This window comes from Falco punctatus (genome assembly GCF_963210335.1).
Source record: "Falco punctatus genome assembly, chromosome: 6".
NCBI classification, from domain to species: domain Eukaryota; kingdom Metazoa; phylum Chordata; class Aves; order Falconiformes; family Falconidae; genus Falco; species Falco punctatus.
The window spans coordinates 9,682,590-9,710,453 of NC_137585.1; the positions used below are offsets into that span (position 1 = coordinate 9,682,590).

Below are 27,864 nucleotides of genomic sequence, written 5' to 3' on the forward strand. Positions count from 1 at the left end.
GAAAGCTTGTCTCTACCCAGCGCTGACAGACTCCTGGAGCAGAGATGTGACCAGTGAAACGCAAAGAGTTCTTTGTTATTTGGGAAGAGTGATTTTTTTTTCCCTTCCCCCAAAGGCATATAAGCTCAGTCAGATCTGGGAAGATTTTCACCAGGATGGCAAAAAGCACATTTCTGACAAAACCACATCTGTTAAATTTCAAAGAAAAGGTGTGAAGAAATTTTCAATGCAAAAATCAGTATCTTTTTTTTTTTTTTCTTCTAACCACTTAAGAACTACTAAGCTGTTTTGGCAGGTATTTTCTTTCAGACTGAAACAATCAGCATAGAAAAATTCAGCCTGAGACACAAAGTTTGTCCAGTCTGCGAGATGCTGCAAAAAGGCCATACATTAAGAAGCACTGGGATGCCTAAGAAAGCCTCAGTATCACCTATAATAAAGAACATGAGCTTTAAGTGTGTATCTATAAGTATCAAATGAAGAGAATCCAGAAAAACTCCCGACAGCAAAAAGAGCCATGTATTCCCTTCCCAAGTGTCACTGTGTGTAGTATATGCTTGGGGAGTCAATTAACATGGCTCTACGACACCAAGGAGAAATAATTCCACCAGAAAAGCCACCCTACTGTGACTTTTCTTCCGCCCCTACAAGCCTTCACAAACATCCCCAGCACACAGACTGGGCATGGGAAGATCAGATGGGATCCCGATTCAAGCAGGGCTTCACAGGTAGAGCAGCAAGGCAGCAGCCAGCAACCAGAAACACGCAGAAAAGCGCAGCAGGAAAACCCATGGGTGTAATCCCTACTGTAAGGAGCGGCTGTATGAGCGAGCAGCTGCACCTTGCCTTGTGGGACCTTCTGAGCATCATCATCCCCATGCAGCACGAACTGCACAAACCCAACTGAACAGTGACTAAGGAACAGATTACTGCAGCAAGGGCTGCATCAAGAAGGAATACTCAAAATCCCTTTGCAAAAATGACAGGTGAGGGAGGGAAATGCTCTCCCCTGTGACCAGAGAATCAAGGCACAGCTAAGTACCTTGCAGGATCCCAATGATGTAGCCTTTCTGGCCCGTGTGTTGAGCTTGCTTGCCCTCACCTAAATGCTGAGTATTGTCAGCACCGTGCTGTCACTGCTACCAAACCTCCTGCCCATGCTGAAGAAGAGCTAGAAGGGACAAGAACCTTGTGACTGCACAGGGAAGCTCTTTAGAGGAGATGAAGAACCACCCTGAACAACTCCCTGGAATCTCCACAAAGACAGAACCCAGCTACTCAACAGTTGATCACAACTCGCCAAACATCTAAAATACAGATATACCAGCAAGGGCTACCTTAGCATCTCCCTTCTAAAAAGTACTAAAAAGACTGTGGAAACAGTATCGGAAGTTTTATCTGGAGCTTACCAATATGGGGAACACGGTCCAGTGATGGAAAGACTGCATGGCTAATCAGATGGCACAGGAACACAGCAATAAGCTCTGCTGAGGGTAGCTGTTCTAGGTCTGGGGTTTGGTGGTGCCTCAGCACCCCTTGCTTCTGTCCTCAAAAAGGACCTTCCAAATGACTACCCAGGGACTTCTGTGGGCAGTGATGTGCTTCACAGCTGTGGAAGCAGGCATCAACCTTCTGAAAGCTCCCTCTGAACTTTCCAGTTATTCACTCCCCCTGCACTCTGCAAGCCTCCCTGTCCCTCCCCTGCCACAGTAAGGGCTATTTGTGTTCCTGTTCCTCACCTCACACTGGCATTCTTTTGCTCTCATCATTATCCTTGTCCTGCTGACTACCAAGTTGGTCTGTCAGGCTGGAATTTGTAAAGCTGCAGTACAAGAACTGCCAACAGTGGTTACAGAAATTCTTCTCATCCCCATCTCCTGCCCTGTGCTAGTGCTCAGCTCTCCCAGCTGTTTGTGAGGCTGTTCTTGGAAATCTATCAGTGAACTGATTGGCTGAGAAAGCAAACAAGCCCCCCATACCCCCTAAATCCAAACCAACAAGTGGTTCTTCCCCCCTTCTTTAAGCTGGCTCAATTCCAGGATGGGCTCAAAACACAAGGATATGAACAGCTGTATGAGCATACATGAGCAAAAACATGCCTGAAAATGAGCAGCAGCCGAGCAGGAACAACTTCACCTGGCTTCAGCATGTAACAGGGAAAATCACAGCAGTGGGACACCCATTCCATGGAGTTAAGACAGAATTACACAAGAAGCTCCTAGTGGTTAGCACTGTTTTCCTTACTCTGTGGATATTCACCACCTTGGCTGAAGACAGCACCTTTGCTAACAGGATGTTAAGTCTCATTCAAAACCCTCATCTTCCTCTGACTGGTTTCTAATGCCCTTCTCACATCTGCCCACTCAAGAGTCATTTGCTAGATGCAGCATCCAGAACTCATCATGTTATATCCAGTGAGACAAACATCCAAGGAGAAAATTTCATTCAGTCAATAATGCCAGTATCGGTACCAGCAACAGATAATGATTGTTATCGACATAAATGAAGTAAACTTAATGTATTTATGCAGTCTAAATGTAACAACTGTTCAAATAAGCTTTGTGCAATACTTGCACCAGGCCACGCTGTCTGAATTGTTACATAGGATTTTTCTTCTTGCACGTTCCTGCTGCTTACTGTAATGTATCACCACTCTGTTTCTCCACGCTTACCAAACAGACACAAATGAGCAACTATCTGTATAAAATTTTCATTTACACTGAAATAAATATGCTAAATTTCAGTAGCTACTTGATTTACATTATAATCATTCAGAACCGGAAATGTTCATTTTTCTGTGCAAAACCCAGTTCCAAGCAAAAGAAATGGGAAGCCCTGGAACTGCGCTTGAAAATCAGGATCAATTTGATTGAAAGAAAAAAAGAAATAGTGGAGTTCTTCCCTTTTTGGTTAAACTAGATTATTCCTATTTAACAAAAATGCAGAATATTTGCAGGAAATAATAATGCACAGGGTATTTACTCTGCGAAGTAAAAACAATTAAAAGTTTTATAGTTAGCACATTACACATTGGAAGCTGGCATTTTTATGGTAAAAAAAAAGCATTATCTTACTAGTGGCCTGCACTTCAGAAAGCCTCACTCATCTTCCTTCCTTTTGAGTGAATTTCATCACGGCAAAACATGTCAGCTTTGCAAGAGATGATACCTGTTTATCCACAGACCAAGTGGTTTGGACCCGCAGGAGTGTAAGCTCTCCCGTGTCCCCCCGACACAGGAGCAGGCAGAAGAGGCACTACCCCTTGGGGAAGGCACTCCCAGCGCTCCTTTCGGTCCTCCCAGCTTCCTGCTGAGACTGCCACACAGAGCTGTCAGGTTTGGGTTTTTCTGGTGTCCCCAATAGAAGCTGACCCCAGATGAAAAAAATCACTTCTGAGTGAGTCTGTACACCACTGAAACGACACCAGATTCACCTGTCTTACTGATGACAGGACTTTCTGACAAGCCAAGAAACGCCTTTCATGGGGCGAGCTTAGTGAAGTTACAGACAAAAACTAATTACAGACAGCCTGGGTTGCACCTGCCTCACACTGTGCCAGCGCCAGAGGATTAGCTCATTATTCACTTCCATAAAGTCAAGGATTTTTAGATGATACCTCAACAAGGGCCAGAAGAGCAGTTTCAAGGTTGTGAACAAGGGACCAGCACACATACCGGTTTACCTTATGCCCTGGGGGATGCTGTCTGCCTGCTCACTCCATCGCCCAAGGTGGTACCCAAGGCAGCTCACCCCTGTAGCGTGCCTGACCATCAGCCAGGGCAGGCAGAGCACACTCTCCCCACCAAGCTGCTGGATAAAGCATGAATGAAAATCGATCCCAGGAGGCCAAGGCGCTTTAGACATTCAAAGCACCGCAACCAAGGTGCTGGGCCCACACCTGCAACCCACTCACTCTGGAAGCATGCCCCTCCTTCACTCCGCTGGGCTTTCAGGAACAGGCCGGGTTTGATGGCCCAGTTCTCCACCACGCCCTCAGAAGTGAAAGGAGAAGAGGAATGCAGGACACTCACCACATCTGTGTTCGTGATCTTGGCCAGGAGGTCCGTGAGGCTGTCCCCGTCATCAAGCTGAAGGCCACAGATGGCTGCTCCCACACTTCCAGTTGCTATCATTGACGGTGGGTACATGGCGAAGTTAAAATCTGCAAGAATAGATCTGGGAATTAGTCCAAGCCCAGACCAGAAAAGCTGCAAAACATCAGAGGCAAGCAACATAAAAAACCACACCCAAGAATAAAAAACAGGGAAGTAGAAGAAAGGGAAAAGTGCCACTCTTTTGGGTCCAGCGGAGCTCATTAGTCACACTGCTCATCACAAGCAGTCAAAGGAGGGGTAACAGATCTGCAAATTAAAATGGAAATGCGGTTTGGTCTTTTATTCTCACTGATGCATAAAATAAACCTGGACAATTTTTAATAGTCTTTCCTTAGTTTTAAAGAAAATGAAAGAGAAGAAGGAGGCCTTCTGTAATTTGTGTCAGAAATTTGGGTCTTGGTCACATTAGAGCTCTCTAACTGGAAAACTAACTGGAATAAGGTATCACAAAGGACCAAACTGAGATTTTTAGTCACGTCAGTTTTTAAAGACTTAATTAACTGGAGCATTTAAAGACCTGTCCGAGAAAGAGATTTTAATTAACAGTTCATCTTTACCACCTTTGCAATTAGGAAGTGAGAACACTTACAGCCCATAGCTACGTAATCAAAGAAAAAACAAAGATCGCATTTGTCATTACTATTTCTTACTAAACAAGTTGAAAATACGTTTCAAAACTTCCACTCACACATCTGTGGAAATGAGGAGAGAAATGGAAATAAAATTAAATGTTCTTGTTTACCTTTATAAGGCAATCTTACGGTTTATGATACTGCCACAGCCACCGGTTTACCAGGCATGTCCTACTAAATACCATTTTCAGGAGATTTTCTAGGTTACTAATATCTTCCTAAAATGAAACTTGGTTTGCAAGTTCTTTGTTTCAACAACAACTCATTAACAAATCCTTCCCCACCAGTTTTCATTTGGGGGGACTGGAGGAGAAGGAAGAGGAAACCCAAGTAATATTTAACATGAAATAAACCATAATCAATACATTCAGTCTATTTATAGAAACAGATTGTTACAGAAAACTGCCCTTCTGTTAAGGGCAGGTCCCAAATCCTCTGTTCACCCAGCACAAATTCTGTAACCCTGCTGATGTCTGCATAACCGTTCAAGTTTAGACACACAGAGCTGTTATCAGCCACCCAGACTCTGAGCTGGCAGATACTGCAATAGCTGTGGAGATGGCATGTTCCTCCCCAGACTGGAATACGTCACTGGGACCCGCAAGGAAAGAAGCAGTCAGGTAAGAATGGAACTTGGGTCATAAAGTTCATCCAGATGAACTGAAGGGGGGATGTCAGATGGGGGAAGAGAAAAGAAGGAGCTGAGACCCTGACATGGACTTATCTGTCTCACAAAGCCACCAGCAGGTGACCATCTGTAAGCCCACTGTTACAGGCTGCTTCCTACCAGGCAACCTCAGCAGACATCATACTCTTTCTGAAAAACACTTCTGAAGGCGCAAATTCCCAGTGACTGAAGCAACAAATATGGACTGCCATTATTACAAAAATAGTAATTATGCACTATTGTAATAGTAAGAACCCACTGTAGATAGGAAAGCTGATGACTTTGAAAATTAAGTTATACTGCCCCCACTAATGAATGAGTCAACAGGAAAGCCTTGACTCCTACGCATCAGTGCAGGACCAGCCCTGAGGATGCTGATCTCAGCACGTCGAGGTAACATGAACTGCACTTTCATATCAGAATCACTTTCACATTTACCTCACACGGATTCATACACACGCACACAAGGTGTAGCCCCATCCAGCCTGTAAATGGATGACCAAGGAAAACAGATAAAGTTACCTACACACAGCACATGCACTCCCACAGAGCCTGCCCTATCCCCAGTGCCTCAGCCTGTGGTTGCACTTATCATCGGGCCAGACATCAAGACAAGGCCATAAATACAGTGGGATTTTAAGCCCTCAAAACTACCCTCATTTTATGCCGTTTTGCCTCTCTTCTTTTTGCCCAGATAGGTTTTGGTGTTTCCTTCTCTGGAAACATTCAAAACCTGCCTGCACACAATTGTGTGCAACCTGCTTTAGCAGGGGGATGGACTAGATGATCTCCAGAGGCCCCTTCCAACCCCGACCATTCTGTGATTCTGTGATTCTCATTCATTGCTATTGACGGGGGGGCCAGGACTCAGCCCTTGGTGACTGCTGCAGTAGCTCGTTCCTGTGGGTTGATCTGGTAGCCAGCATGATCGCTGGGCTACCAGTTTACAAAGTCCAATATGAAGAGCAGGAATGGTTAAAGGACTCCAATAATGAGAGGTTTTTATAAAGACTGTAAATGTTTATGGGCTTCTGTGACTGTCCAGTCTCCTCCTGGCAAATAACAAACATCTATAAGATTTAAGAATGTTCAAATGTGAAATTTGCTCTCATCTACATACAGTGATTCACCAGCAATCCCACTAATCTCTTTAGAAAAGGGATAAATTAAAGCAGACTACATCTCCGTGAGTCAGTTTCTCCTCTTGTGCACACTGCATTTTGCTTGGGTCTGTGAATGCCATGTGCTTGAATTAGTGTGAACGAGGCTGCGCTTGGGCCAACATGGCCCTAAGTTGGGAAGTGACTCCCACGTTTAACCTTTGGACCTGACAACCTGTCTCCTAGTTACGCATGGGAACTACAAGGTGGCAATGAACTTCCTATCATTTACCCCTCCTTGTCTCGATTTTGGGAAGATGTAATAAACAGATGACGTGACACCTCTCAATCTCTGCTGGTGTTTGGACAGTCCCTATGGAAGCTATGATGCAGTGGGCAAGAAGCAAAGTCCATCCCCTCCCACACGTCACTTGAGCCAGCAGCAGGGGGAAACGGACCCACGCAGAGGCCCAGATGGACCCACACCCTCATGCACAGCCACTGAGCCCCCACGGAGCAGCTTCACCCAGCCCTGAGCGGCTGGTGGGGAGATCCAAGCAACCTGGAGCTCCCATGTCTTGCGCTCAACACTCAGCACCGGCCAGGCACAGCGGGCTGAGTGAAGGACACAGATCCAGCCTGCCCTCTGAACTTCCTTGCCTCTGAGGGGCTTGCATCAAGACCTTCACATTATCCGAACACCAGTTTTCTCGTGGTTGATTTTGTATCTACTCCCAGAAGCCGTCTTCCTAGGAAGCCGAATAAAGAGCCACAGTGCCCCTGCCAACTAGCACTGCTGTAGGTCTGCTTCCACGTGGGGTCACATGCGAACATTTCTATGCCCAATAACCTTGTTAGTTCCCTTAATGTCATTCATAATGCAAATGAGACAGCGAGCAAATGGCCAGAGGCCCGGAGTGACTAAAGCTCAGCATCCAGAAAGTCTTACGTTGCCTCTAGCTCTAAACTAACTTCCCTCCATAACAAGCACCATAAACTTGGCTATCAAAGCTACACATGCCCAGTCTTTGTTGTACAACAGGCAGCGATTTGTATCACTGGCTTCTATTTTTAGCATATTAATTAACTACTGCAACTGGTGAGGCAAGTGTCTCCAACTGGAGAGTGTGGCGCCATTGTCTGAAGTCATCACCTCATCTTGCGCTATTGAAAATCATGGCAGTGACCCTCCTGCTGATATGAATTTAACCTGACATGCCCACAAAGGGATGGGGGGTGGTGCACCAATTTTGTGCACATGGTTCTCCACATCACCCTGGACCCTATTAGTGTGGAAAGAGCTCATTGAAAGAAAAGAAGCCACATTGTGCTGGGCCACCTAGAGGGTTGAATAGAAAAGGCTGAGGAAAAGAGCAGGCAGTGGAATAAAGGCCGTAATTAACATATTTCCATATTCAAGCAAAGCAATAACTACGTGAAATGTTTGTCAAGGTGCAACGAAAGCATAAATATTAAGTACCGTATCTGAGGGGATGCAGAACCCCCCGAGTCTCTTACATTCCATCAAGAAATTCAAACCAAGCTTTTTACATGTTGTTTTCAATTATAATCTTCTATCCCTGCTCCCTCCATGACAACAAACCAAGTCCCACCATCCTGACTCAGTTTTAACCCAGGTAAAACTGTCCCCAGAATTAAGTCAAAAGCTTGCCCTGAGCTTTTAAAAAATAAATATCAAAATAAAAGGAGGACAGAGATGACCTAAACATTTGAAGCTGAAACATAAGCTTTTATTTTAATTTCTTGTTGGAGTTGATGAACCCTGAATTACAGAGGGAATCTTATTCTTACTGGAAACCTGAAGCAAAGCTAAATCCTTCTTTTGGATGTACGTGCAGCCTTGGTTAACTGGCACACAGAGTCTGCACAGAAGGCATGGCTCTGACTCTAACTTTGTTGTGATTCATGCAATTCCATGAGAAAGTACAAGAGCCTTGTTTCTTGTCAGAGAAGCAGTGCAACAACATGTCGTCTATGAAAATGGGAGCACATGAACACTTCAAGGGAAGATACTGGGCTGTCAGAAAGCAGGACTTGTTTTACCTTCTATTTCCAGGCAATAAACACTAGCAACCGTCTCATTCCTGTTTTGGCATCAACTTTTTCATAAAGGACCTTAAAAACAAGGGGCCAATCTTGAACAACCCCACTGCCTTCAGTGCTGGAAATAAAAAAAGGTGATACAAGAAACACTGCCCTTTGAAACACGCCACCTCTGGACCGCTCAGCCAGAGTTACCAAGCAAATTCAGGGTACCCTGAATCCGCACCCTGCTTGCAGACTGGAGCTCACACGGTCAGGGCATGAATGCATGCACGTGTCGAGGACATTTTTCTGCACATGCGGCACATGTAATCCATGATCTAGGACCCTGCACACCGTGGCCAGGCTGTTTTGCTGGCTGTCTCCTGATCCAGTGGACTTCACTACCGCTGAGCCAAGAAAATGCAAGGTTGACAGTCAGTCTAAAGCAGGAGGGAACTGGAGGCAGGGACCCAGAGAGGTCCTGCAAGGGGAAGACCTAACTCACAGCCAATAAATAAAAACTGCCGGAAGGAAAAGAGCCTCACAAATATCTGGGCTGAACATGCCCAGTGTGTCAAAGCCAGGTGGGAACTCTACTTTCTTACATGACCCTTGTTACTACTCTGGCTGCTGGCTGGTTTTTTTTAATAGCAGTTTTAATCTCTATAATTTGATAGAGGTTCCTTTCCAGAGTTGTGAATGTAGAATTGGAAACTGCTGTCTTAATGCTTCTCACGGGGGCGGGGGGTGCGGGTGGGGGTGGGAAAGAAGGAATATTACCTTTATCAGAACAGAATCATGACAGTCATCAATGCTGGTGTTTAAAATGATACAGGTAATGGCCAAATTTTACCCAGCCTCAAATTTCACCCAGCCAATGTCTGACTGTACTACGAAGACAAGGATGGATCTATATTTAACCACCTAAGTTTAAAAGAAAGGTCTAAGGGAAGCAATATAAGTAGTGAATTTAATTCTTGTCTGTTATGATCCAAATGCAACTCCAGTGTCAGTGTGCTACTTTTTTTTTTTTTTTTTTTTTTACAAAGGCAGTTGGTTTTAACTGCATTGGCCATGTTTTTCTCTTGCTCTCATATTTCTACAAGACACTGCAACTTTTTCCCCATGTTAACTATTTCTGCTTTCAAAGGCAAAACCAGATGACTCTTCAGCCCTTCAAAAAAGGGCATGGCAGTGCCAAGTACAACCAAACAAAAAACTCTCAAGTAAAATAGGATGCAGACCTGCTTCTGTTCTTTGAGTAAGCAAGACAGCAGACACCTAATTCTGTTCCTGGGCTAAATTAAGGCAAAATTATTTGGCCTTTATGCAAATGGGTCTGAAGTATCCTAAATGCTAATGCTCCATCATAACCACCCAAGTGAGGTAGAGACAGAAAAACACGTTGAACGGTCTATGTAGAGTATATGAGCACTCACTACAATACACTTATTAGCTGATCATAAACACTATTTCTGAACAACTGCTTGCACTTATTATTATTTTCACTTTTTCTACGTCTTCACAAAAGGAAGCATAACCAAGGACCAGGATTCTGTTAGCACTTGAACCACCAAGAGGTCAGATCTGAGCTGGAAGGAAGGAGGACAACTTATCTAGCAGTGCTGGAATTATGCCAGTCTGTATCAGCAAAGTCTCTCTTCCTCCATTTCCTTCCACATCATCTTCCCAGATTTGATGGGTCCTACAACTTAAGGAGCGAGTCTGCTTGTACAACGCACGCCCCAGGCCCTGCTTACTTGTTGATGGAGCTTCTACGGTTCTTGTGGCTTCAAAGGTCAATACACTGATATGAGCTGCCTCTCCCAGGAACAATCAAGAGCCTTCTTTTGTATGTCAATAAATTCAAGTGCATTATTCTTCTTTCTATCATGCAAGAAGTGTTCGTGCAACCACTGCCACTCTGCAACACGTATTTTATTTCTAAGAGATTAATCCACACAACAAAACCTCTGTGAATGTCCTTCTTTCCCTCTGCAAAGAACAGGTTCTGAATAAAGCTCGTATCACTTTTATCCTCTGCAGGGACACAGCCCAGTAACTCTTATATTGGCTGAGAGGGGAAGGATGCATAGTAGACTTGCCCAGCAGGAGTCCTGAGGACCAAACATGTCTCTTGGTGTTACTAAGCATTCTGTGTGGTTACCTTCCAGATCACTACTAGGGCTGTGGGCCTCATCCTGCAGTCTTTGGTCAGACAACACTCCCATTGACTTCCACAGAACTTCTGTCTGAGTAAGGACCCAGGATTTGGCCCAGAAGTTAAAAAAAAAAAAAAAAAAGCCTTCTCAGCTTTCAAATGTAGATGATTAATGTCCCAGAAACAGTGGGCAGGCAGAGGTTTGGCACACTGTACAAAACTGACTTAAAGCTGAAATTTTCCTTCTCTTTCTTAGACTCTTTGCAGACACAGGCTTTCAAAGCTACCGGTCTATGAGATGCTGCTTTGTATCCCTCATGGGAACATCTCACCTGCCATAGGACTCGGCTGAAGCACAGAAGAGACCACGTAAAGGGCTGAGTCTAGGGATCTACACAAGTTGTCTTCTGTCTCTGCAAGTCTGCAAAGCTTTTTGCTTGCCACTTAAATAAAACACTGAAAACCTCCTCACTGAGATTAGTCTCTCCATTACAGCTTACATTCAGAGACGCACAGCTCCTCTTTCTGAAAGCCTGATTTGCACAGCCTTTCCTCCCTCAAAACCCATTCCCTTACAGGCTCTGCCATAAAAAGGGGTACCCTGCACCAAGACAGTGGCATGTACAGCCTCCAACAAGAGAGCGCAAAGCAAGGAAGCAGCTGAGCATCTGTGACTGAACAGCCTGGAAAAAGAAGAAATGAAGAGCATGCTGAAGTCAAGGAAATAATGCACAGTTCTCTTCATCAGCAGTGTGGCACGGTCTGCATGCAGCTCTATAACTGCTGCCTTCTCCCACTCCTCCAGGAGTGATTCCCTGGCTTGGAGCATGGCACACACAAGCAAACAGGCAACCCCTGAGAAAATATTTCCCTCTGTACAAAGAGACAGAGGAGGAATGAAGGGTGCAAAGTAACGAACAGACAGAGGTGCAGTCAGAGCAACATGATCCCAGAGAGCAAAAGGATGATCTCCATTGGGCTCATGGATAAACAGGATCCTCCCATGCTAAGAAAGCAGTACAGCATCAATGTTGCCAAGCTATATTCTAACAACAAGGGCTCCAGACGCAGCCTCTTCATGCCTTTAAAATTCAGAAGACTCCTGAAAGAGATTTCAGTTTGCATGGGAGCCACCAGTGGGATGAGAAAACAAATGACATCATGACAAACTAGGGTAGGCCAGTGTGTCTCAATCTACATGCTCTTATGTGCAGTGAGCGAGGCAGCGTGAAGAAAGCTGTCCTACGCATGGGCAATTCCCAGCCAACAGATCGAGCTCTCGCTTAATGACAGTACCCTGTTTGCATGGCTACAGCGCTGGCAGCACAGCCAGGGATGGGCTGTGGGTGGACGCTGCTGTCAGCCACTTCCAGCAGAGAAGGAGGGTCCTGAAAGCATTGACAGTGAAGGGCAGGGGAAAGAGAAAACTTTATTCACGGAATAGGCTTCTGTCTTGCTCAGCTGCTGTATGTTCTGATGGGACCAAGGGCAAAAAGGGATACATTCCAGTTTCAGTCATGCTCATGTGAATCATTAATCACCGCAAGGACTGGGGAGAGGCTGTGGATTTACATCCACACAGCTTGTTTCAGAAACTGAACTCAAAAAAAAGATGGAGAAACAGATTAGAGTGCCAAAATGATAAAACATGACTGAAAGGAATATACAAAAGAGCCAAGTATCGTCTTTTGCATAACGTTCAAATGGACAGGAGAATGGAGATGAATATCAAAGTGACCCCACGTATCCAGCACAACATCCAGAACTGTTAATGGCCACTTCCCTCTCCATTTGCTGACACAAAGTATTGCAGGACCAAGATCACAGCCGGCTCTGTAGAAGCAGGGAACACTTGGGAATTTCTGGCATAACGCTTTTGCTGGGAAATTAAAATGGAGCAGTTGGTGAAAAACAAGTCAGGCTAGAGGAAAAAAGTGCAAAATATGCCAGATTTTGCATGTTGCACTAATGAAGAAGAAAAAATACTTGAAAGCAGAGAAAGCTGCACTGAGGTGAATCAGGAAATAAAGTGATTCATTGCTGTGCTCTAGACCAGAGCTGTTAGCCAGTCTGTGAGGTCAGGTCTGGTAACAGTAGAGAGTCAAAACAGGGCTAAAAACATCCATGGAAGAAGCAAAGGAAGAGGCAGACAAATGCCAAAGGAGGTCATATTGCCAAAAGGTGGCAAATGGGGAAATGAAACACCAGGCTTAACCCAAGCTGGTGGAGAGCAGAAGCTTTGAGGGAGAAAGAGAAAGAAGAAACACAGCGGCTGATGACAGCCCTACAACAATCAGGACAAGAAAAGGAAATGACAACTGGATCTGGAAGGAAGTCTGATGAGAAGGGGCTTTTCTTCACAGAGGAGGGAAGAATGACTTCGAGAAGGGTGGCAGTGAAAGTGAAATACAGTAGTAACAACATTCCTATAATGCCAGTGGGGGCAGTAACTTGCTAGTAAACTGGGAGTGAGGTAGAAAACTTGGAACAAGGGCTTGGGTAAGAGCTCTGCTTTCAAAACTGCAAGGGATTATGGGTCCTTCCCAAAGCTAAATGCCAACAGAGTGGTTTGTGGAAAATGGGGTGAGAAGAAAATAAAATAAAAAGGAAAATCTACAGCCAGCAGTGTGGTGCCCTGACTTGGGAAGCTCCATATACAGTCTATTATGTCTTTCACTTGCAAGAAAAGAAACTGACTTGTTGCCTCTTCAAACTCTACGTAAAGGACTTTGGTTGATGCATTGGAGACATGCAAAGCAGATCACACAAGGGAAACACGACAGAAGTGCACAACTGGGCTAAGGATTGGAAAGGGGGTGCTGTTTAGGATCTCAGTAAATGGACTAGTGCTAACATGGTGCTAACGGTCAAAGAATTCATGGAGAAAGAGTGGAAAGAAGCCATGGATTTTGGAAACTCCTTTGCAGCCCACAGTCCTGCAATGGTTTGGTTATATGGAAAACTTCAACGGCAAAGAATTACAGACTAGAATTTGAAAAGTTAAATCATAATGAAACCTAGGTCACTCAAGAAAATGTCCCCTTGGATAAAAAAAAAATAAACCAATACAGTGTTGTGAGAGATGAAAGCAACAAAAGAGAAGGAAGACTGGTCTGGTTTGGAAGACAACATCCAGGTACGATGGAGGTTGATGTCTCATGGTGTTGTGAGGATCCAGAGAAATGTCCACAGGAAAGACTATCTTTTACAGAAGACAAAGGATGGTGTGAATGAATCCTGGATAAGGGGAGAAGGCAAAGAAAGAAAGCAAAGCTCATGTAACAGATTAATCCTGAAGTTAAAAGCTAATTAGTCCAGAAATGTCTGATGAATTACCAAGGGTTATCCTGCAGACTGAGTAGTACTTCTACTGAGTCCTGTGGTTTTTTGCCTGAAAAGGATCACACAGTGGTAGGAAAAGAAGGAAAAGCTTGAACATCTTGGTAACCAAAAAGTCAATTATCCTAACACAGCCCATGTACAATTCTTTAAAACTGATCGACTGAGGCAGTAAAAACTGGCCTACACTGTAAAAGCAGTCTCTACATCTCAAATATTGAGAAGTAAGCATAGCAGTAGACATTCATACCCAAAAGCGGCACCCTGTCTTCCTACTGCCTCTGCAAACAGGCAGGCAGAACAGTTCCTATCACAAAGGACCACGGAATGTCAAACTGTAGTGAATTCAAACATTGAGCCATACACTATTCGGTAATAACCCTGGAAAAACACTGCATATTGTTTATCTGTTCCAGGTCTAGCTTCTAAGAAGTGGTCTAACTGATAATCCTTTGGATGAAAATTGGAGTACGTTGATTTCTAAAAGTCAATGGGGGAAAAAAAAAAAAGCCAAACAAAAAACAAGGTTTTTCAGCCAGGTATACATTAAAAGCCTCTCTTCCACTGAAGCAATTATTCTCGTCTAAATCTTCAGAAACTGTATTCAACCAAACATACGACAAAAGGAGAGTATAACGGTTCCCTATGAAACAGACCAGTTTCACTGCTTTCTTGGAGTGAAGAGAAAGTATCCAAATGTTTATTAAAAAAGGCATTACTTTTTTGATTGTTGTTCCCTACGCTTCAATAATATGGTAGTATCACATACATATTAAAATACAATTTTTACCTTGCATATGGACAGTGTCCAGTTAATGAAAAATTTACATTCATTTAATGAATTAGCTCAATGCACTTTGGGCTAATGGGCCATAAGAGCTTCCAATAATTTGGCTGCCCTTACAAACGATCTGTGGCCCTTTAAAAAAATTAGTGAATGGGCAAAGTAGAAAATTGTACAGTTTAATCTCCTCTTACTGACTTCACTGCAAAAATACCACATGCGTTAGGAGCAGTATTGCAACTGCACTACAGTTCCCAATGGCAAGGATTCTGTTTATATGCAGTTTTGGACCTAATTCACGATGCCCTTTGCGAACAGTCCCATTGCCTTCAGCCACTCTTCCCGCATCATGTAAGGATGGAGGGGGTGAAAAGCTTTCGCACCACCAGTGACTAATCTGCACTTCCAACCACACGGCAAGCAGCAGACACACCCAGAGCACCTTGGCCTACCTGTGGCACAAAGGGCAATGAACGTTTGTGCATGCTTCCGGATCAAAAGCAACTTGTCTTTAGGTACAGGCAGCTTCCTTAAGATGTGTTCAATGAAATCGTGCGGGGTGATGGCTGCAAGGTTCCACTTCAACTTCCCCAGCACCACCAGCTCCCATTCCTGCAGGGGGGCACGGGGAGAGGAGAAAAGAAGAAAAGCCATAAGCAAGCCTGAAAAAAAAACCACTTTCTTATTTCTCTGATTGTAATTATATCACTGCTAAATTGGTTTTGCTCAAACTTTTTTTTCTGTATGCCCCTACTGCTTTGAAGTTGTTGACTTTGTTCTTTTTATTCTTTTTTTTTTTAAAAAAAAAAACCACTGGAAATGTCAGGCTCTACTGAAAATAATGAGACCTGGCAGCTCCTGCCAAGATTTTACTTTTTTTGTATCCAGTGCTGAATGCCCACCCAGAAAGTTTAGCCTGCAATTAGATATTGCCAAGGTCACTGTGGTCCTTTCCTAGTAACTTCTTTTAAATGGCTATAGTCCTTACTTTATAGCCATTTCAAGCCCTAGGGATAACCATGCACAAAAATAACCTAGATATACATTCTTTTTTTCAGAACTGGGGAAGTTAGCTTGATGGCATTCTCTCCCAAAACCGTATTCAAAAGCTTCTGCAGATAAATCTGATGATGCTTAAACTACTCCAAGACAGGCTTTGCAGAAAGGAAATGCACGTAATGCAGCCAAGTAGCCTGTGTAAATTATCTGCCAATAAATCATGTACGATCCATTCCCACATTCTTTGAACGCCCAAAACTCCCAGTGAAATCAATGGAAGGCTTGGGCGCGTATGTAACTACTGGTCATTCCCTGCAACGTGACTACACGTAGAAATGGTACCTCATCCACAAACCCAGCCATGGTGTTCAAGCAGGGCTAGACCTGCACGCTTCAACATTTAAAATAAGTCCTGGATACCTTACAGTGCACCACAGAGAGGACAAAGCTCAGGCCTTGAACTCATTTCTGTATCAAGTATCAGCTATTAACTAAATTCCATGCACTGATTCTTGAGTCCCGATGATGCATGCGCCTGATGGAGCCCAGCGTGGTGGGGAGCCCCAGCTAAGCTTGTAGAGCTGGCAAGTCAAAAAAAAGTCCTTTAATTTTGCAGCCGAGGAGACGTCAACCAGCGTTGCTGAGAAACCATAAACATGAACCCCACAATGCCATTTCTGCAGTCGTTTCTCTGAATAGATGCCCACTTTAACAGCAAGTTACTTCCCTACAGACATTCCTACTGGATTATGACAGAGCCCTCTATAGCTTGAAAAATCTCACATTCACGTATGTAAAAGGCCCTGGAAAGCAGATCGGGTTTTTCTCTTTCTCGAGAAAACCTAGAAAATGTTTGAATATAATGGCAATCATGTTAATTAAGGACCGATCTTCCCAACATTGCTAATGTGACAGATACTGACATAGAAGAGCACTTTAATCTAGAGGACTGAATACTGGAAAGCGCTTAAAACACACGCTTAAATCCACACGGCGCACAAAGGCAGGCACAGCCTTCCACACCTTCTCGCAGGGCCGCGGCACCTGCCCCGACAGGGTCCGTACACCAAGGGACACCTGACGGCTGCAACAGCCACGGCAGGGTTTGCAGTGCACAGCTCTTCGCTCCGCAGAAGCCGGAGCTCCCAGCCTTCCCGGGGGAATTCCCACTGCCATCACCCAGTGATTCACAGGAGAAATTCTCCTGGGATTTGCCTGTGATTGCGAGAGCAAAGCTGGCCGGCTGAGTAACACCGCACCGGGAGGCCCGAGTGCTCGTCTAGCGGCTCCGCGCCACGAAGCGCTTTGCAAATACTAAGTTGTTCCCTGAAATCACTCTGATATTTTTTAACTTTCTGCTTTCGCTACGTCTGAACTGATGTTGGACTCGCTCCGCAGATGCACCAGAGACAGACTTTTACTCAGGGGGTTGTTTAAGCGAGCTGAATTGTCCCGTCGCCTGGCGGCCACCACGTCCCAGGAGGCACCGCACGAGGCCGCGGCCTCCCACCTTGGCACCGCAGCCACGAGCCCTCCCGGGCGCCACCCCACAGCCGAGGTCCCCCCCGGTTTCAGCACGGAGGGGAGCTCACCCAGCCGGGGGAGGCGGCCGCGCACCCACCGCCGCTGCCCCGGCCACACACCGCCCGCGGCGGCGCCCCCCGGCCCGGCCCGGCCCCGCCCCGCCCGCCCCTGCCCGGCCGGGGGCGCGGGGCCGCCTGGCAGCCGCTCGGGGGGTGAAGTCACGCCCGGCGCCGCGTGTCTGCCGCCAGGTGGCGCCCCCGCCCCGCGCCGCCCGCCCCGCGCACGTGCGCCCGGCGCCTCCCTCCCGGCGAGGTCCCTTGCGGGGACACCCGCGCCCACGGAGGGGGAGGGTGGGACACGCGGCGTGGAGCAGATCCCCGCGGCCACCCCAGCCCCCGCGGGGTCCCGCCGGCAGCGCTGCGCCCGCGAGTGCGGCAGGAGGCGGGTCTGCGCCGCACCGCATGGGACGGCATCGGAGCAGCCGACCGGGAGGTGCTGAGCATCCCCCCCAGCACCGTGTGCCTGCGGGCTCGGGTCGACCCTCCTCGGTGTCTTTAGCCCTTTCTGACAATGCACAGAATGCGCAAGAACCCGTGGGAAGAGTGACTTTTTAAAAAGGCGGGGGGGGGGGGGGGGGTGGCAACAGTGATGAGGAGACAGGGAGAGGCAGGGAGAAGGCGGCCAGTGAGGGGCCGGCGGGGGGAAGGTGGAAGGGGGCTGCTTACCAGCAGCTCTTGGGGTTTGATGGAATTGTCCGTATATATGCACAGCTTCTCGGCTGTGAGGGGGATTGTCTCTTTCAGCTTGGAGGCCAGGAACATGCACACCGCCCCCAGCAGCTGCAGATGGCACTTTCGGGTGGGCACCACAGCTAAGAATCTGTCCAAGTAATTCATGGCCAGAGGGAAAACTTCTTCTTCGCACTTCTGCTCTTCACAGACCTGCAAGCGAGGAGCGTGGGGAGGGGAGGATGGGACGGCGGGAGGGGGGGGGGGGCGGTGGAGGAAGAGAGAAAGAGACAAGAAGGAAAAAATAAATAAATGAGTGATCCCACGAAACAGACCACTGCCTGCCTGCTATGGCTCCTGCTATTTTTGTTTCCCGGGGAGCTAAATTTTGGGGGAGGGGGAGATCTCTGGAGAGGCTGGGAAGGCTGTCAATCGGCTTTCACATTCCTTTAGTTCATTCAGTAAGAAATGAATTCAAGACACTGTGTGGGAGAGCCGAAAAGCCCCATCCAGCAGCAAGCGAGCAGTCTCCGACTTTTTTTTTTTTTTTTGCGACCCAATTTTTCTTCGTTTTTTTTTTTTTTATTTCGTCATATTTTCAAAAAATCGATAAAAATATTACAACTTCCCCGGGGGTCCCGATTTTGGTGCCGGTGGCATCCCAGGACGATCCCCTATCGTTTCCGACAATTGCAAAAATTCCCGCGGGGGGTGTCCCCCTGCCCTGCGCCCCCGATCCGGCGGCGGGGGGGGTAAGGACGGGAGACACAGCGAGGGCGAGGTGGGGTGGGGAGAGCCCGAGCAGCCCGGATCCTTTTAGCAGGAGCGAGCGAAAAAATTATTTCAAAAATTTACCAAAAATCGGAGCCGGGGAGAAAAAGCACAAATCGCACATGAAAACCAAGCGGGGAGTCTGGTCTTTCCAACCCAAGGGGTTTGGTCCGCTAAAAGTCCCCCCCAAAGGAGATCCGAAGGGGCAAATGATGGGTGGTGGGGCCAGGGCAAGGCAAGCGAGTCTGCGGGGACCTGGGCCCGCTGCCGCCCCGCCTTAAGTATCGGGGCGAAGGGGGGCTCCGCCGCCTGCACGGGCCTCCCGACAGCCCCCCGCCAGGCCGGGGGCCGCGCCGCAGCGGCGGGGGGCAGTCCCCAGCCCCTTCTTGCAAAGGAAGGGGGGCAGACGGGCTCGGCGCCTCGGAGCAGAGTTGCATGCAACGCAACATGGCGAAAAAAAGGCACGTCCTCACTACTGCATACGTGGGCACGAAATCCCGGCTGGGCAAAACGCGGGGGGCACTGAGCACCCCCCGTCCCTCGCCCTGCCCCGGGCGCAGCTCCCTTTTCCCAGAAAACCCTCAATCTCAAGCGCTCCCGGCCGGCCGCAGCCGGAGGCGGCATTTCTTTGCTTTTTAATTGCAAATGACTTTTCCAACTCTCCCTCCCCACCACCACCGCTCTGCTTCCTCCCCTCCTGCACCCCGCTTTGCAGCAGCCCCCCGGAAGGGGCCATTTCCACCGCGGGCTGTCCACGCTCCCCGCGCCCCTTCCCCCACCGCACCGCACCGGGTGAGCTCAGGAGGGTGGGGGGAGGAGGAGGAGGAGGTGGGGGGGATACAAGAAGAAACCCCACCGTGACCGGAGGGGCGAGGGGCCGCAGGGGGAGCGCGGACGAGGCGCGGCGGAGGTGCTGCCCGCGGCGGGGAGCCCGCAGCCGGCCGCCCTGCCTCCCCCCGCCCCCGGCCGGCACCGCTCCGAGGGGCCGGGGGAAGGCGCCGGGATACAAACCTCCAGCATCCAAGTGGCCACCATCCTCCTCATGAAGGGCTGGATGTCCTTCTGGACGCACTTGAAGTAGGAGCATTGGGGCAGATACCTCTCCTCTATGGTTAGTAAGTTGTGCAAAACGCGGTCATCGTAGAGCAAGTTTGGGTCAGGCAGAGCTCTCCTCACGGGATCCACCTCGCAGCACAGCAGCTCCATGTTTCCAAAGAGATCTCCCTCTTTCTCTGATGGAAAAGTTTTTTTTTTTTCGGAGGGGGGAAAGGGGGTGGGGAAAGGAGAGGGGTAAAGGAGGAGGGGTAGGTGGGTGGGAGGAAGACGGCAGGGCTTTCCAGCTCGCTCCTGCCTCCCTTGAAGCTCGTCTCTCCCTCTCTCGATTTCTAGCCTAAAGTTGAAGCAAAGTGACGCAACTCTCAGGGCAGGCAGTTCTCTCTTGTTATTATGGAGAACAGCAGCTGGTCAGACGTAACATCAAACGCGGGTTTTTTTTTTTTCCCCTCCTCTCTATAAGCTAACAAGGAACCAGGAGGCCCTCGTATAGGGACACACACACACACAAATGACAGCTTCTCTTCCTTCCAGCCACCAAATGAAATCCGCTCCATGCTTTCCTTCTGTGGGAGCCCATCTGAATGTATTTCCCCCTCCTTTTCTTATTGCAGGAAACTAAGGGCTCCCCTTCGGTACCCACTGAGACGATTGGGGCAAAGGATGAAACGCCCTGGCTTAGCGGGGTGCCAGCTCCACATCCCGACCCCCACCCCTCCAGCCCTTGACCCACTCTCCCCTCTGGCACCCCCTTAATCTGCAGCTGGAGGGGTACAGAGCTCCCTGCGAACTTCAGCCTCACGGCAAACCCGAAAATGACCCTTGACGAGTGGGGGTTCCTCGGCTTTTTCGGGGTGAAATCTAACAATAATCACCACGCTACTTCCTCCGGCACATATACGTGTTTCTAGCAGGCGAACCGTTTTAGCACTGCATGGCCACACTGATATAACTTTCTAGGAAACGCCGCGCAGGAAGGGGGGGGGGGGGGGGGGGAGAGGAGTTATGCCCCGCACCGGGTGACTTCCACCCTCCGCTTCGCCGGCGTCGCAGTCGCTCCCCGCCTGAAATGTGTCAACTTTGCGAGGTCTCCGCCGCTGCAGAGCAGAGGCTCCCGAGGGGGAAGGAGCTGCCCGGGGCCAGCCGGGGATGAGCCGCCCACCCCGGGGCATGCGAGGAGCAGGGCTGGCGAGGGGGTGGGGGGGATGGGGGGCGTCCTGCCTCCCCCTGCTCCCCGCCGGGGCGCCGCGGAGGTGGGCTTGGCGGTGGGGAAAAAAATACCGCCTTAAAGGCTGAGTGGGGAGTTTGGGGCGCCGCTTCCCCTCCCTCCATTTGCATAGCCAATAGCTCTGGGGCTCTCGCCGCTGCGCGCTGATTGTTACCGGGCAGATTATATTTTAAGGACGCGTGCTGCCCGGCATCGAAAGCAGCCCGGGAGGGAAGGGGGCGAGGTGGGGCCTCCTCACCTGGCCGCACCGCCGGTCCCGGGAACCGCACGGGCCCTGCCGGTATCGGGGAAGGCAGCCGACCGGCCGTCGTTGCCCGCGAGTGGGCAAACGCGCCCCCTCCCACGCCAGCCCTCGCCCGTCTGCATCAAAACGGACGGGCGGGATGGGACCGGCTTTGCCGAGGGTTGAATATCTGCGGAGTCCAGCGGCTCCCTTGCAAAAACCGGCTGGGACGGCCCCGCACTTAACCTGCCCGTCGGAGCAAAGGGCCACTGCATCACTAAAAAGCCAGCAGGCCTCCCCCTCGCCCCGGCGCCCCCACACCCAACCCCCGATAAACGCGGGGCTGGGCCAGGACAGCCGAGCCCCCCACGCCTTGCTAGCAGCATGTCTCCGCGAAACCAGTTCCGCGCCTGCCTCGTCCCGTCCCGTCCCGTCCCGTCCCGTCCCGTCCCGTCCCGTCCCCGAAGCGAGCAGCTCCCGGCCACCGCCAAAACGAAGCGTCGTCTGGGAGCTGTCGGGCACCGTGTGTGGCCCCTCGCACCCCCATCCCCCCGAGGCGGAAGCTTACCGGGGGCGAGCCCGCCGCAGGCGGATTTGGGCAGAGCTTTGACCGGCGAGGCTCGCGTTTGCGGAGGGCGAAGGAAGGGAGCGAGGAGGGAGCACCCCCCCCGCCGTACGTCGAGGGCGGTGATCGGGTACCCGCTGCGGCGCGGCGTGCTCCGCAATGAAAGGCTCTTTAACTTCCACCATTCATTTCCCCTTCCTGGCTACTCCTGTGAACAGGGAGCGTGTTGTGTCAGCGCACGTTTTCCTTCTCCAAACTTAAATTCATAAGCGCTGCCGTCTGGCTTTGTAGCCCGACAATGCAGCGATTGTGATTTATGTGCGTTTCGGGGGGGAGGACAACGGGTGTCCTAATTGTCCGGCACCGACTTTCCGAAGTGGGGTGATGTCTGGGGCACGGCGCGGCTGCCGGCGGCGGGGAGCCGCGGGGACCGGGGGAGGGATGCGGGGGCCCCCTGCGCTCCGCGATGGGGCGGCCGCCGGGGGAGCGGCCGTGGCCCCGGCTGGCGTGCCGTTGCCTCACCGCCACCTTGGCGGGGGTGTGTGTCCCGTTAGGAAAAACCCCCCACGAAAATCAATAAATGGAAGGATGCCAGCTCTGCACGCGGAGGTGCCGTTGATGTGCAGCGACGTCGTAAAAAAAAAAACAACCAAACCCACAACCTCTGTTTTTCCCCGGTTCGACGGCTTTTACATACGCGGTACCCATTTCCAACGGGGAGCCGCCGGCCGCGGGCGGGCAGCCGGGGCGGACGGCGGGGACCCGCGGCCGCGGAAGCCAGCGTGCCCGAGGTGCCCCTTCGCCTTGTCCCCGTGCCCACGGGCGCTGCCGCATGCGTTTGGAGGCAGCAGATGTTTTAACAGCCTCCGTGTAGAGATTACCGAGTGCCATATGTTAAATACCAACCTCCCTCCGGAAAAGAAAAAAAAAATACTTTTCGCACACGCTCTCCTTCTTCTGCGGAGCCGCTTCGCCCGTTTAAAAGCACAAGTGATTAAATCACCGTTGCTTCCCCCGGCGGCTCGGAGCGGCGGTGCGCGCAGACCCCGGCGGGCGCTCCCGCGGAGCCGCGCTGCGCCCTGCGCGGAGCCGCCGCCGCCCCCCGCAGCCCGGCGGGCAGGGGGCTGTCCTGCCGCCACCGCTGCCCGCGGGGCCATGCCGCCGGGGTCGCTGCTTGTGCCTTGGGAGCCCCTCTTCTTCAGGTCATCAAGCCTGGTGTCGGGGCTCCTCGGCGTTAATCCGACGCGCGGTTGTCAGGGCATCGGTAATGTGTAATGGTATTTTACCGGTGTTGGTCCGAGAGCGCAGCGAAAAGCGGTGACTCTTGGTGTTTTTTTTAATAGATCCTTAATTCGTCATCACTCCGATTTATTTCACTCCTTTTCTTTGCAAAGCCCAGAGAACCATCGTGAAGATGCTTCGGGGCACAGCATGGGATTAAGTTTTGCGTTTGAACTGCTGACCGACAGACATGCTGCCTGTGCTCCCGCCGGCCGCAGTTTTTTTGTTTGTTTAAATGAAATGAGTATTCCCTTGCAGTGCTTGAAACCTGAAGGCTGGAGTGTGAAACATGAGAATCTGAAAGTGAAACCGACTGGAAGCCAAAAAAGAAACAGATGAATGTGTTGCCACTGTCCAAGCTGAGGAAATCCCTGAAAGCAAACAAACACCGTGAATAATAAAATGTGCGATAGATTTGAAATAAAATTATTCCAACTTCAGTCACTGGAAGCAGTCTGTCTTGGAGGTTGGTTGTTTGGGGTTTTTTAATATCTGACTTTTAGCTGTCCAAAGGTGAATTCTGTAATTCCATGCTGTGCATTCAACATGAACAACACAATAAAGATTATTTTTTCCTTCCTCTGGTTTCTGATTAAAGACAAGGAAAGGATTTGGATACTGCAGGAACTGCTGTGCATTGCCTGTGTATTTTCAAGGAGTTATTTTTAATTGTACAGGCAAATTTTGACTCTAAATACCTGTGCAGTGGCAGTGTTATCATTAACAGCCACCTTAAACAATGTAATTACTGAGCATGTGAAATATATCCTGTAATAAAATTATACTTGCCTTTAGAGGGTGATTTTATGCAGGCACAACAGTTACAGCATTAACTAATGAATTCTGTATGATTGCTTAACAGATTTTGAAGTATTTACTCCTTTCTGTTTCATGCAAAGTTTCTTTTTTATCCTTTCTCATTCCTTAACTTAAACTTCGTCAGGGCAGTAATTAGAAACTGTGTTTGTGCAATGCCCAGTGCAAGGAGCATGCAACTCCACTCATAGATTTCTTTATTAGGCAGGATGGGAAGGGACTCAAAAAAGAGCTACAAGAATGATCATGTACCCGCGACTCATGTTTTAGGCTGGAAGACTTCATAAATTCATCACCGTTAGCCCAAAGACAATCCCAGGTTTGACATGAATGCAAGCTAGAGAAATCTAGAGAAATTCAGGGAAATTTAGGATGGTAGAGGTGATGGTGGTACATTGAGCCTAACAATAATGTGAACTTTTCAACTACGAGTTTAATTAATCCTTTGGTATTTCATTTAGGGCTGTGTCTTTAAGGTTAGGTGGGGTTAAATCCTGAAAAGTATATTCTACCACAAATCACAGTCACAGAGTTGAAGGAGGAGTTACTACATGGGGTTCTGTGACCAGTGTTACACCAAAAAAAACCCAGATCCATAATCATTGTGTTGCCTTCTGGCGATCTGTGAATCTGTATAGAACCTACAACCTGTGGTAGCACAGCCACGTGCACAATTAAGGTGAGATGTTGCAGTTTTTCCCGCAGCAACAGAGTTCAAACGGATGAGAAATTTCTGCTGGAGCTGGAAGTCTGGGATTGGCATTTTTCTTGCTATAAGGGAGACAGGGAAAATTTTGTGTTGCTTAAACTCTCCCAGTGCCATAGCCTTATCTTGCAGAGGTGCCACGTACTTTGCAGCAAGTGCTGCCGACTCGATCCTGTCCTTGGTGAGCTGGGTGATAAGGCTGCTGTTCATTTACAGGGTACAGGAACACTTAACAGGTGCCTCCCACAAGCCAGGAAGTCAACTGAAAGGGAGAGCTCTTGAGATTTTTTACAGGATCGGGCCCCCGGTATGCAGAACTGTACATAAACGCCGTTATTCTTTCTGTGCTAAGGGGTGTTGGGAAAAAAAATTGGCTTTTGGAGGAGATATTTGAAAGAGCAGGAACAGTTCTGACAAATTACAGGTATGAACATTGGTATCTCTTTCATCATGAATAGTGTCTGAAGGTGATCTGAAGGAATCCTTTTTTTTTTTTTTTCTTTGCTTATAAACCAGCTTGCTTTTCTGCTTAAAATTGACTTTGCTGTTAATCTCTTGCATTCCGCTGTGGTTTCCCTGCTGTCTGGGATGTTTGTATCAATCCTTAGTTCAAAGATGGCTTTGACGTTAAATGCACAATCTTTTTTCTTTCTGGACTGTTAGGGGAGGTTACTAAAAGACTGTCTGTCCCCAGACCTTCAGTTTATCAACAACATTTGAAGCGTCTTTCTGTCACACACACCTTCCTTCAAAAGTAATGTTCTGACTTTTCTCTGTGGTCTCTTGATCTTGATCCAACACATGCGGTTCTGCTCTTACCAAAACAAACGTGGAGCTTCAATTCCATTTTATTTTCTTTCTGTCTACATGGAGACAAAGACTGTGCATTCAATATATGTGTGTAACATGCCCAGGTCTATACAAATGGGAGGGGTGAGGAAGACTTTCGGACAAATTGCTCCTGTATGAGGAGTTGGGAAGGGATGCTGCATGCTTTGCTTGTCTTAACATTGCTGTGAGCTGCTAAATAATCCCAGAAGCAGCTGTATTTTAAAAGTAAAGGGTAATGATTCTGTTAATCTGCAGGAAGAGAATTATCCTGATACAGGTTCCCACGCTGAATAGTTTGCTGAAACATATGAGGCATATATTGTCTGGCAAATAGCAAGATATTTTATACAAAGCTACATCAGTGTGAGATTTTGTTTTGGAAGCCATGTGAACAACTGTGTTAAGTGACAACTTGTTTAGGGGATAAGTTGGACTTCTCATTTTGTGCAGATGTACAGAGCACTGAGTTCTGAAAACAGGGGGATCTTTAAAGGGAAGAAAAATTGTTTTCCCTCAGCACTTGGCTTGTTTCCTCTGTAAAAGCATCAAAAACTGTTCATAAAGAAATATTAGTTTCACAAGTATTCTGGCTTATATAACCATCAATACAGTATTTTATATGTCCTCTTTGCATTTCAGGGACTATGAAATGCTCTCTAGACCTGTTGACTTTGGTCTTCTTAACATGGTCAAACCAATGTAATGGAAAGTTTTATTGCCTGACAAGCACATGAAAAACAAAACAAGAGTAAACCAAAATAAAGCAGTGTAAATAAATGTCCTCTACTGAAGTAAAGAGTTTTACTTGTTAATTTCCTCTTCTGAAACTGCTGAATTAAAATCTATTCCCATGGTTCAATAGTGCAGATATTTTGCTGCTTTTCTCTGTGTCAATTACACCTGCACCTGGGAAAATGAATTACTTTAAACACATTAATAGTCTAAAATACTACGTTGCATATAATATTAATGACCACCTGTATGCGGTACTATAATTTGCTTCTTTTTTCCCTCATTCTCTTTTGGGAATGTGGTATTTCATTTCTGTAATGGAGTGTCTCAGCACCGGTGTGCTACAAATGAAGAAGTATGCATTTTGAAGTTAATCATGAAATTAATGCATTTTGAAAGGCTGTGCCCCTTCTCACAGTGGCAATTACAGCCAGAGTCTTCAGTCACTTGCCGAGTGCCACATGGCTTTTGAAGACATGTTTTTCTTTTTTTCAGTAAGAAAATGTGGGTGGTGTGAAACCCCTCTCACGTACGAGCATGTTAGCATCCCTTGCTACCCCAAGTCCTCATGCTCAGCACTGCTGCCCTTGCTGAGGTTTTGCTGGTGCTTACCCTAGTAGTGGAGAACAAAGACCTCAGGGACTGGCCCTCTGCCTTGGCACAATGGGGCGATGAACACCTTTGCTTCAAGCCCTACCCTCAGCTGTTTCAGATCTAAGCTCCTAGCACTTTCATACAGGTAGCTTCTGGCTGACTGGGGTGTCTCACTAGGCATGGTGAAAGTCATGTCTGCTTTGTCTGAGTTACATCCAAAATCTAAAGAGGTTCCTGTTTGGTCCGGGCAAAACTCCTGATGTGGGTAAGAAGGTCATTTGTGCAGGGACTGAGACAGGAAGGCAGCTGAAATGATAGTTGCTCTCCTGATGAAATGGAAAGAAATTCTCACCAGTTTCTGCAAAATTCACTGCTGCTGCCCCTGGATAATTCCCAAAGCTCCTCCATTACCCCACACAGGCAAAACACTTCTGCACCAGCTGAGCAATGGCACGCAATTTCTCAAGAGCTACCTCTCCCCAGGGCTGTCAGAAGAGATGCCTTTCTCTTCTCTCTGCAGCTCTGCTACCTCACTTCTACAGCATTCTGCTTTGCTCTTGGCTAGGAGACACTTTTGCTCGATTGCTGTTTTCCCTGATTCTGAAGTTGGTGCTCACAGGCGTACACAGCTTCCTGTGTGTGGTTTGATGCTCCCTAAAGGGTGGTGCTGCCCTTCAGCTGTCTTACTGGATGTAAATATACACAACTCTGGGAGAAACATTGCTCATAGAAAGGGTTAGGTTGGAAGTCATCCAGCCCAATCCACTGCTCACAGCGGGGCCACCTTCCAAGCTAGATTGGGTGGCTCAGGGCCTTGTCCAGCCAAAATATCCAAGGATGGAGATCCCCTAGCCTCTCTGAGTAATCTGTCTCAGTGCTGCATCAGTCTCAGGGAAGAACCTTTCACTTGTGCCTGGTCAGAGTTTGCCTGGCTGCAGTGTTAGTCTATCACTTTGAAGTTTCCCGAGT

At 48.2% G+C, this 27,864-nt stretch overlaps 1 protein-coding gene across 3 annotated transcripts in view; it reads right to left on the bottom strand.

The window, feature by feature from the left end:
- The window catches only part of CCND2 (cyclin D2), a 41,284-nt gene extending 18,020 nt beyond the window's left edge, over nt 1-23,264 (bottom strand). Inside the window, exons 1-5 of one of the 3 annotated variants that reach the window (XM_080391650.1) lie at nt 21,939-23,264; nt 19,878-20,098; nt 18,093-18,308; nt 15,297-15,456; nt 4,032-4,162 (exon numbers count right to left, since the gene is read on the bottom strand). In XM_080391650.1, the coding sequence (XP_080247776.1) occupies nt 4,032-4,162; nt 15,297-15,456; nt 18,093-18,308; nt 19,878-20,072 (702 nt within the window). In that variant the 5' untranslated portion in view covers nt 20,073-20,098; nt 21,939-23,264. Of the gene's footprint in view, nt 1-4,031; nt 4,163-15,296; nt 15,457-18,092; nt 18,309-19,877; nt 20,307-21,938 lie in introns of those variants that run through there. The other 2 variants (XR_013928803.1, XM_080391651.1) reach the window with 2 other exon arrangements.
- Nucleotides 23,265-27,864: the final 4,600 nt, after the last annotated feature.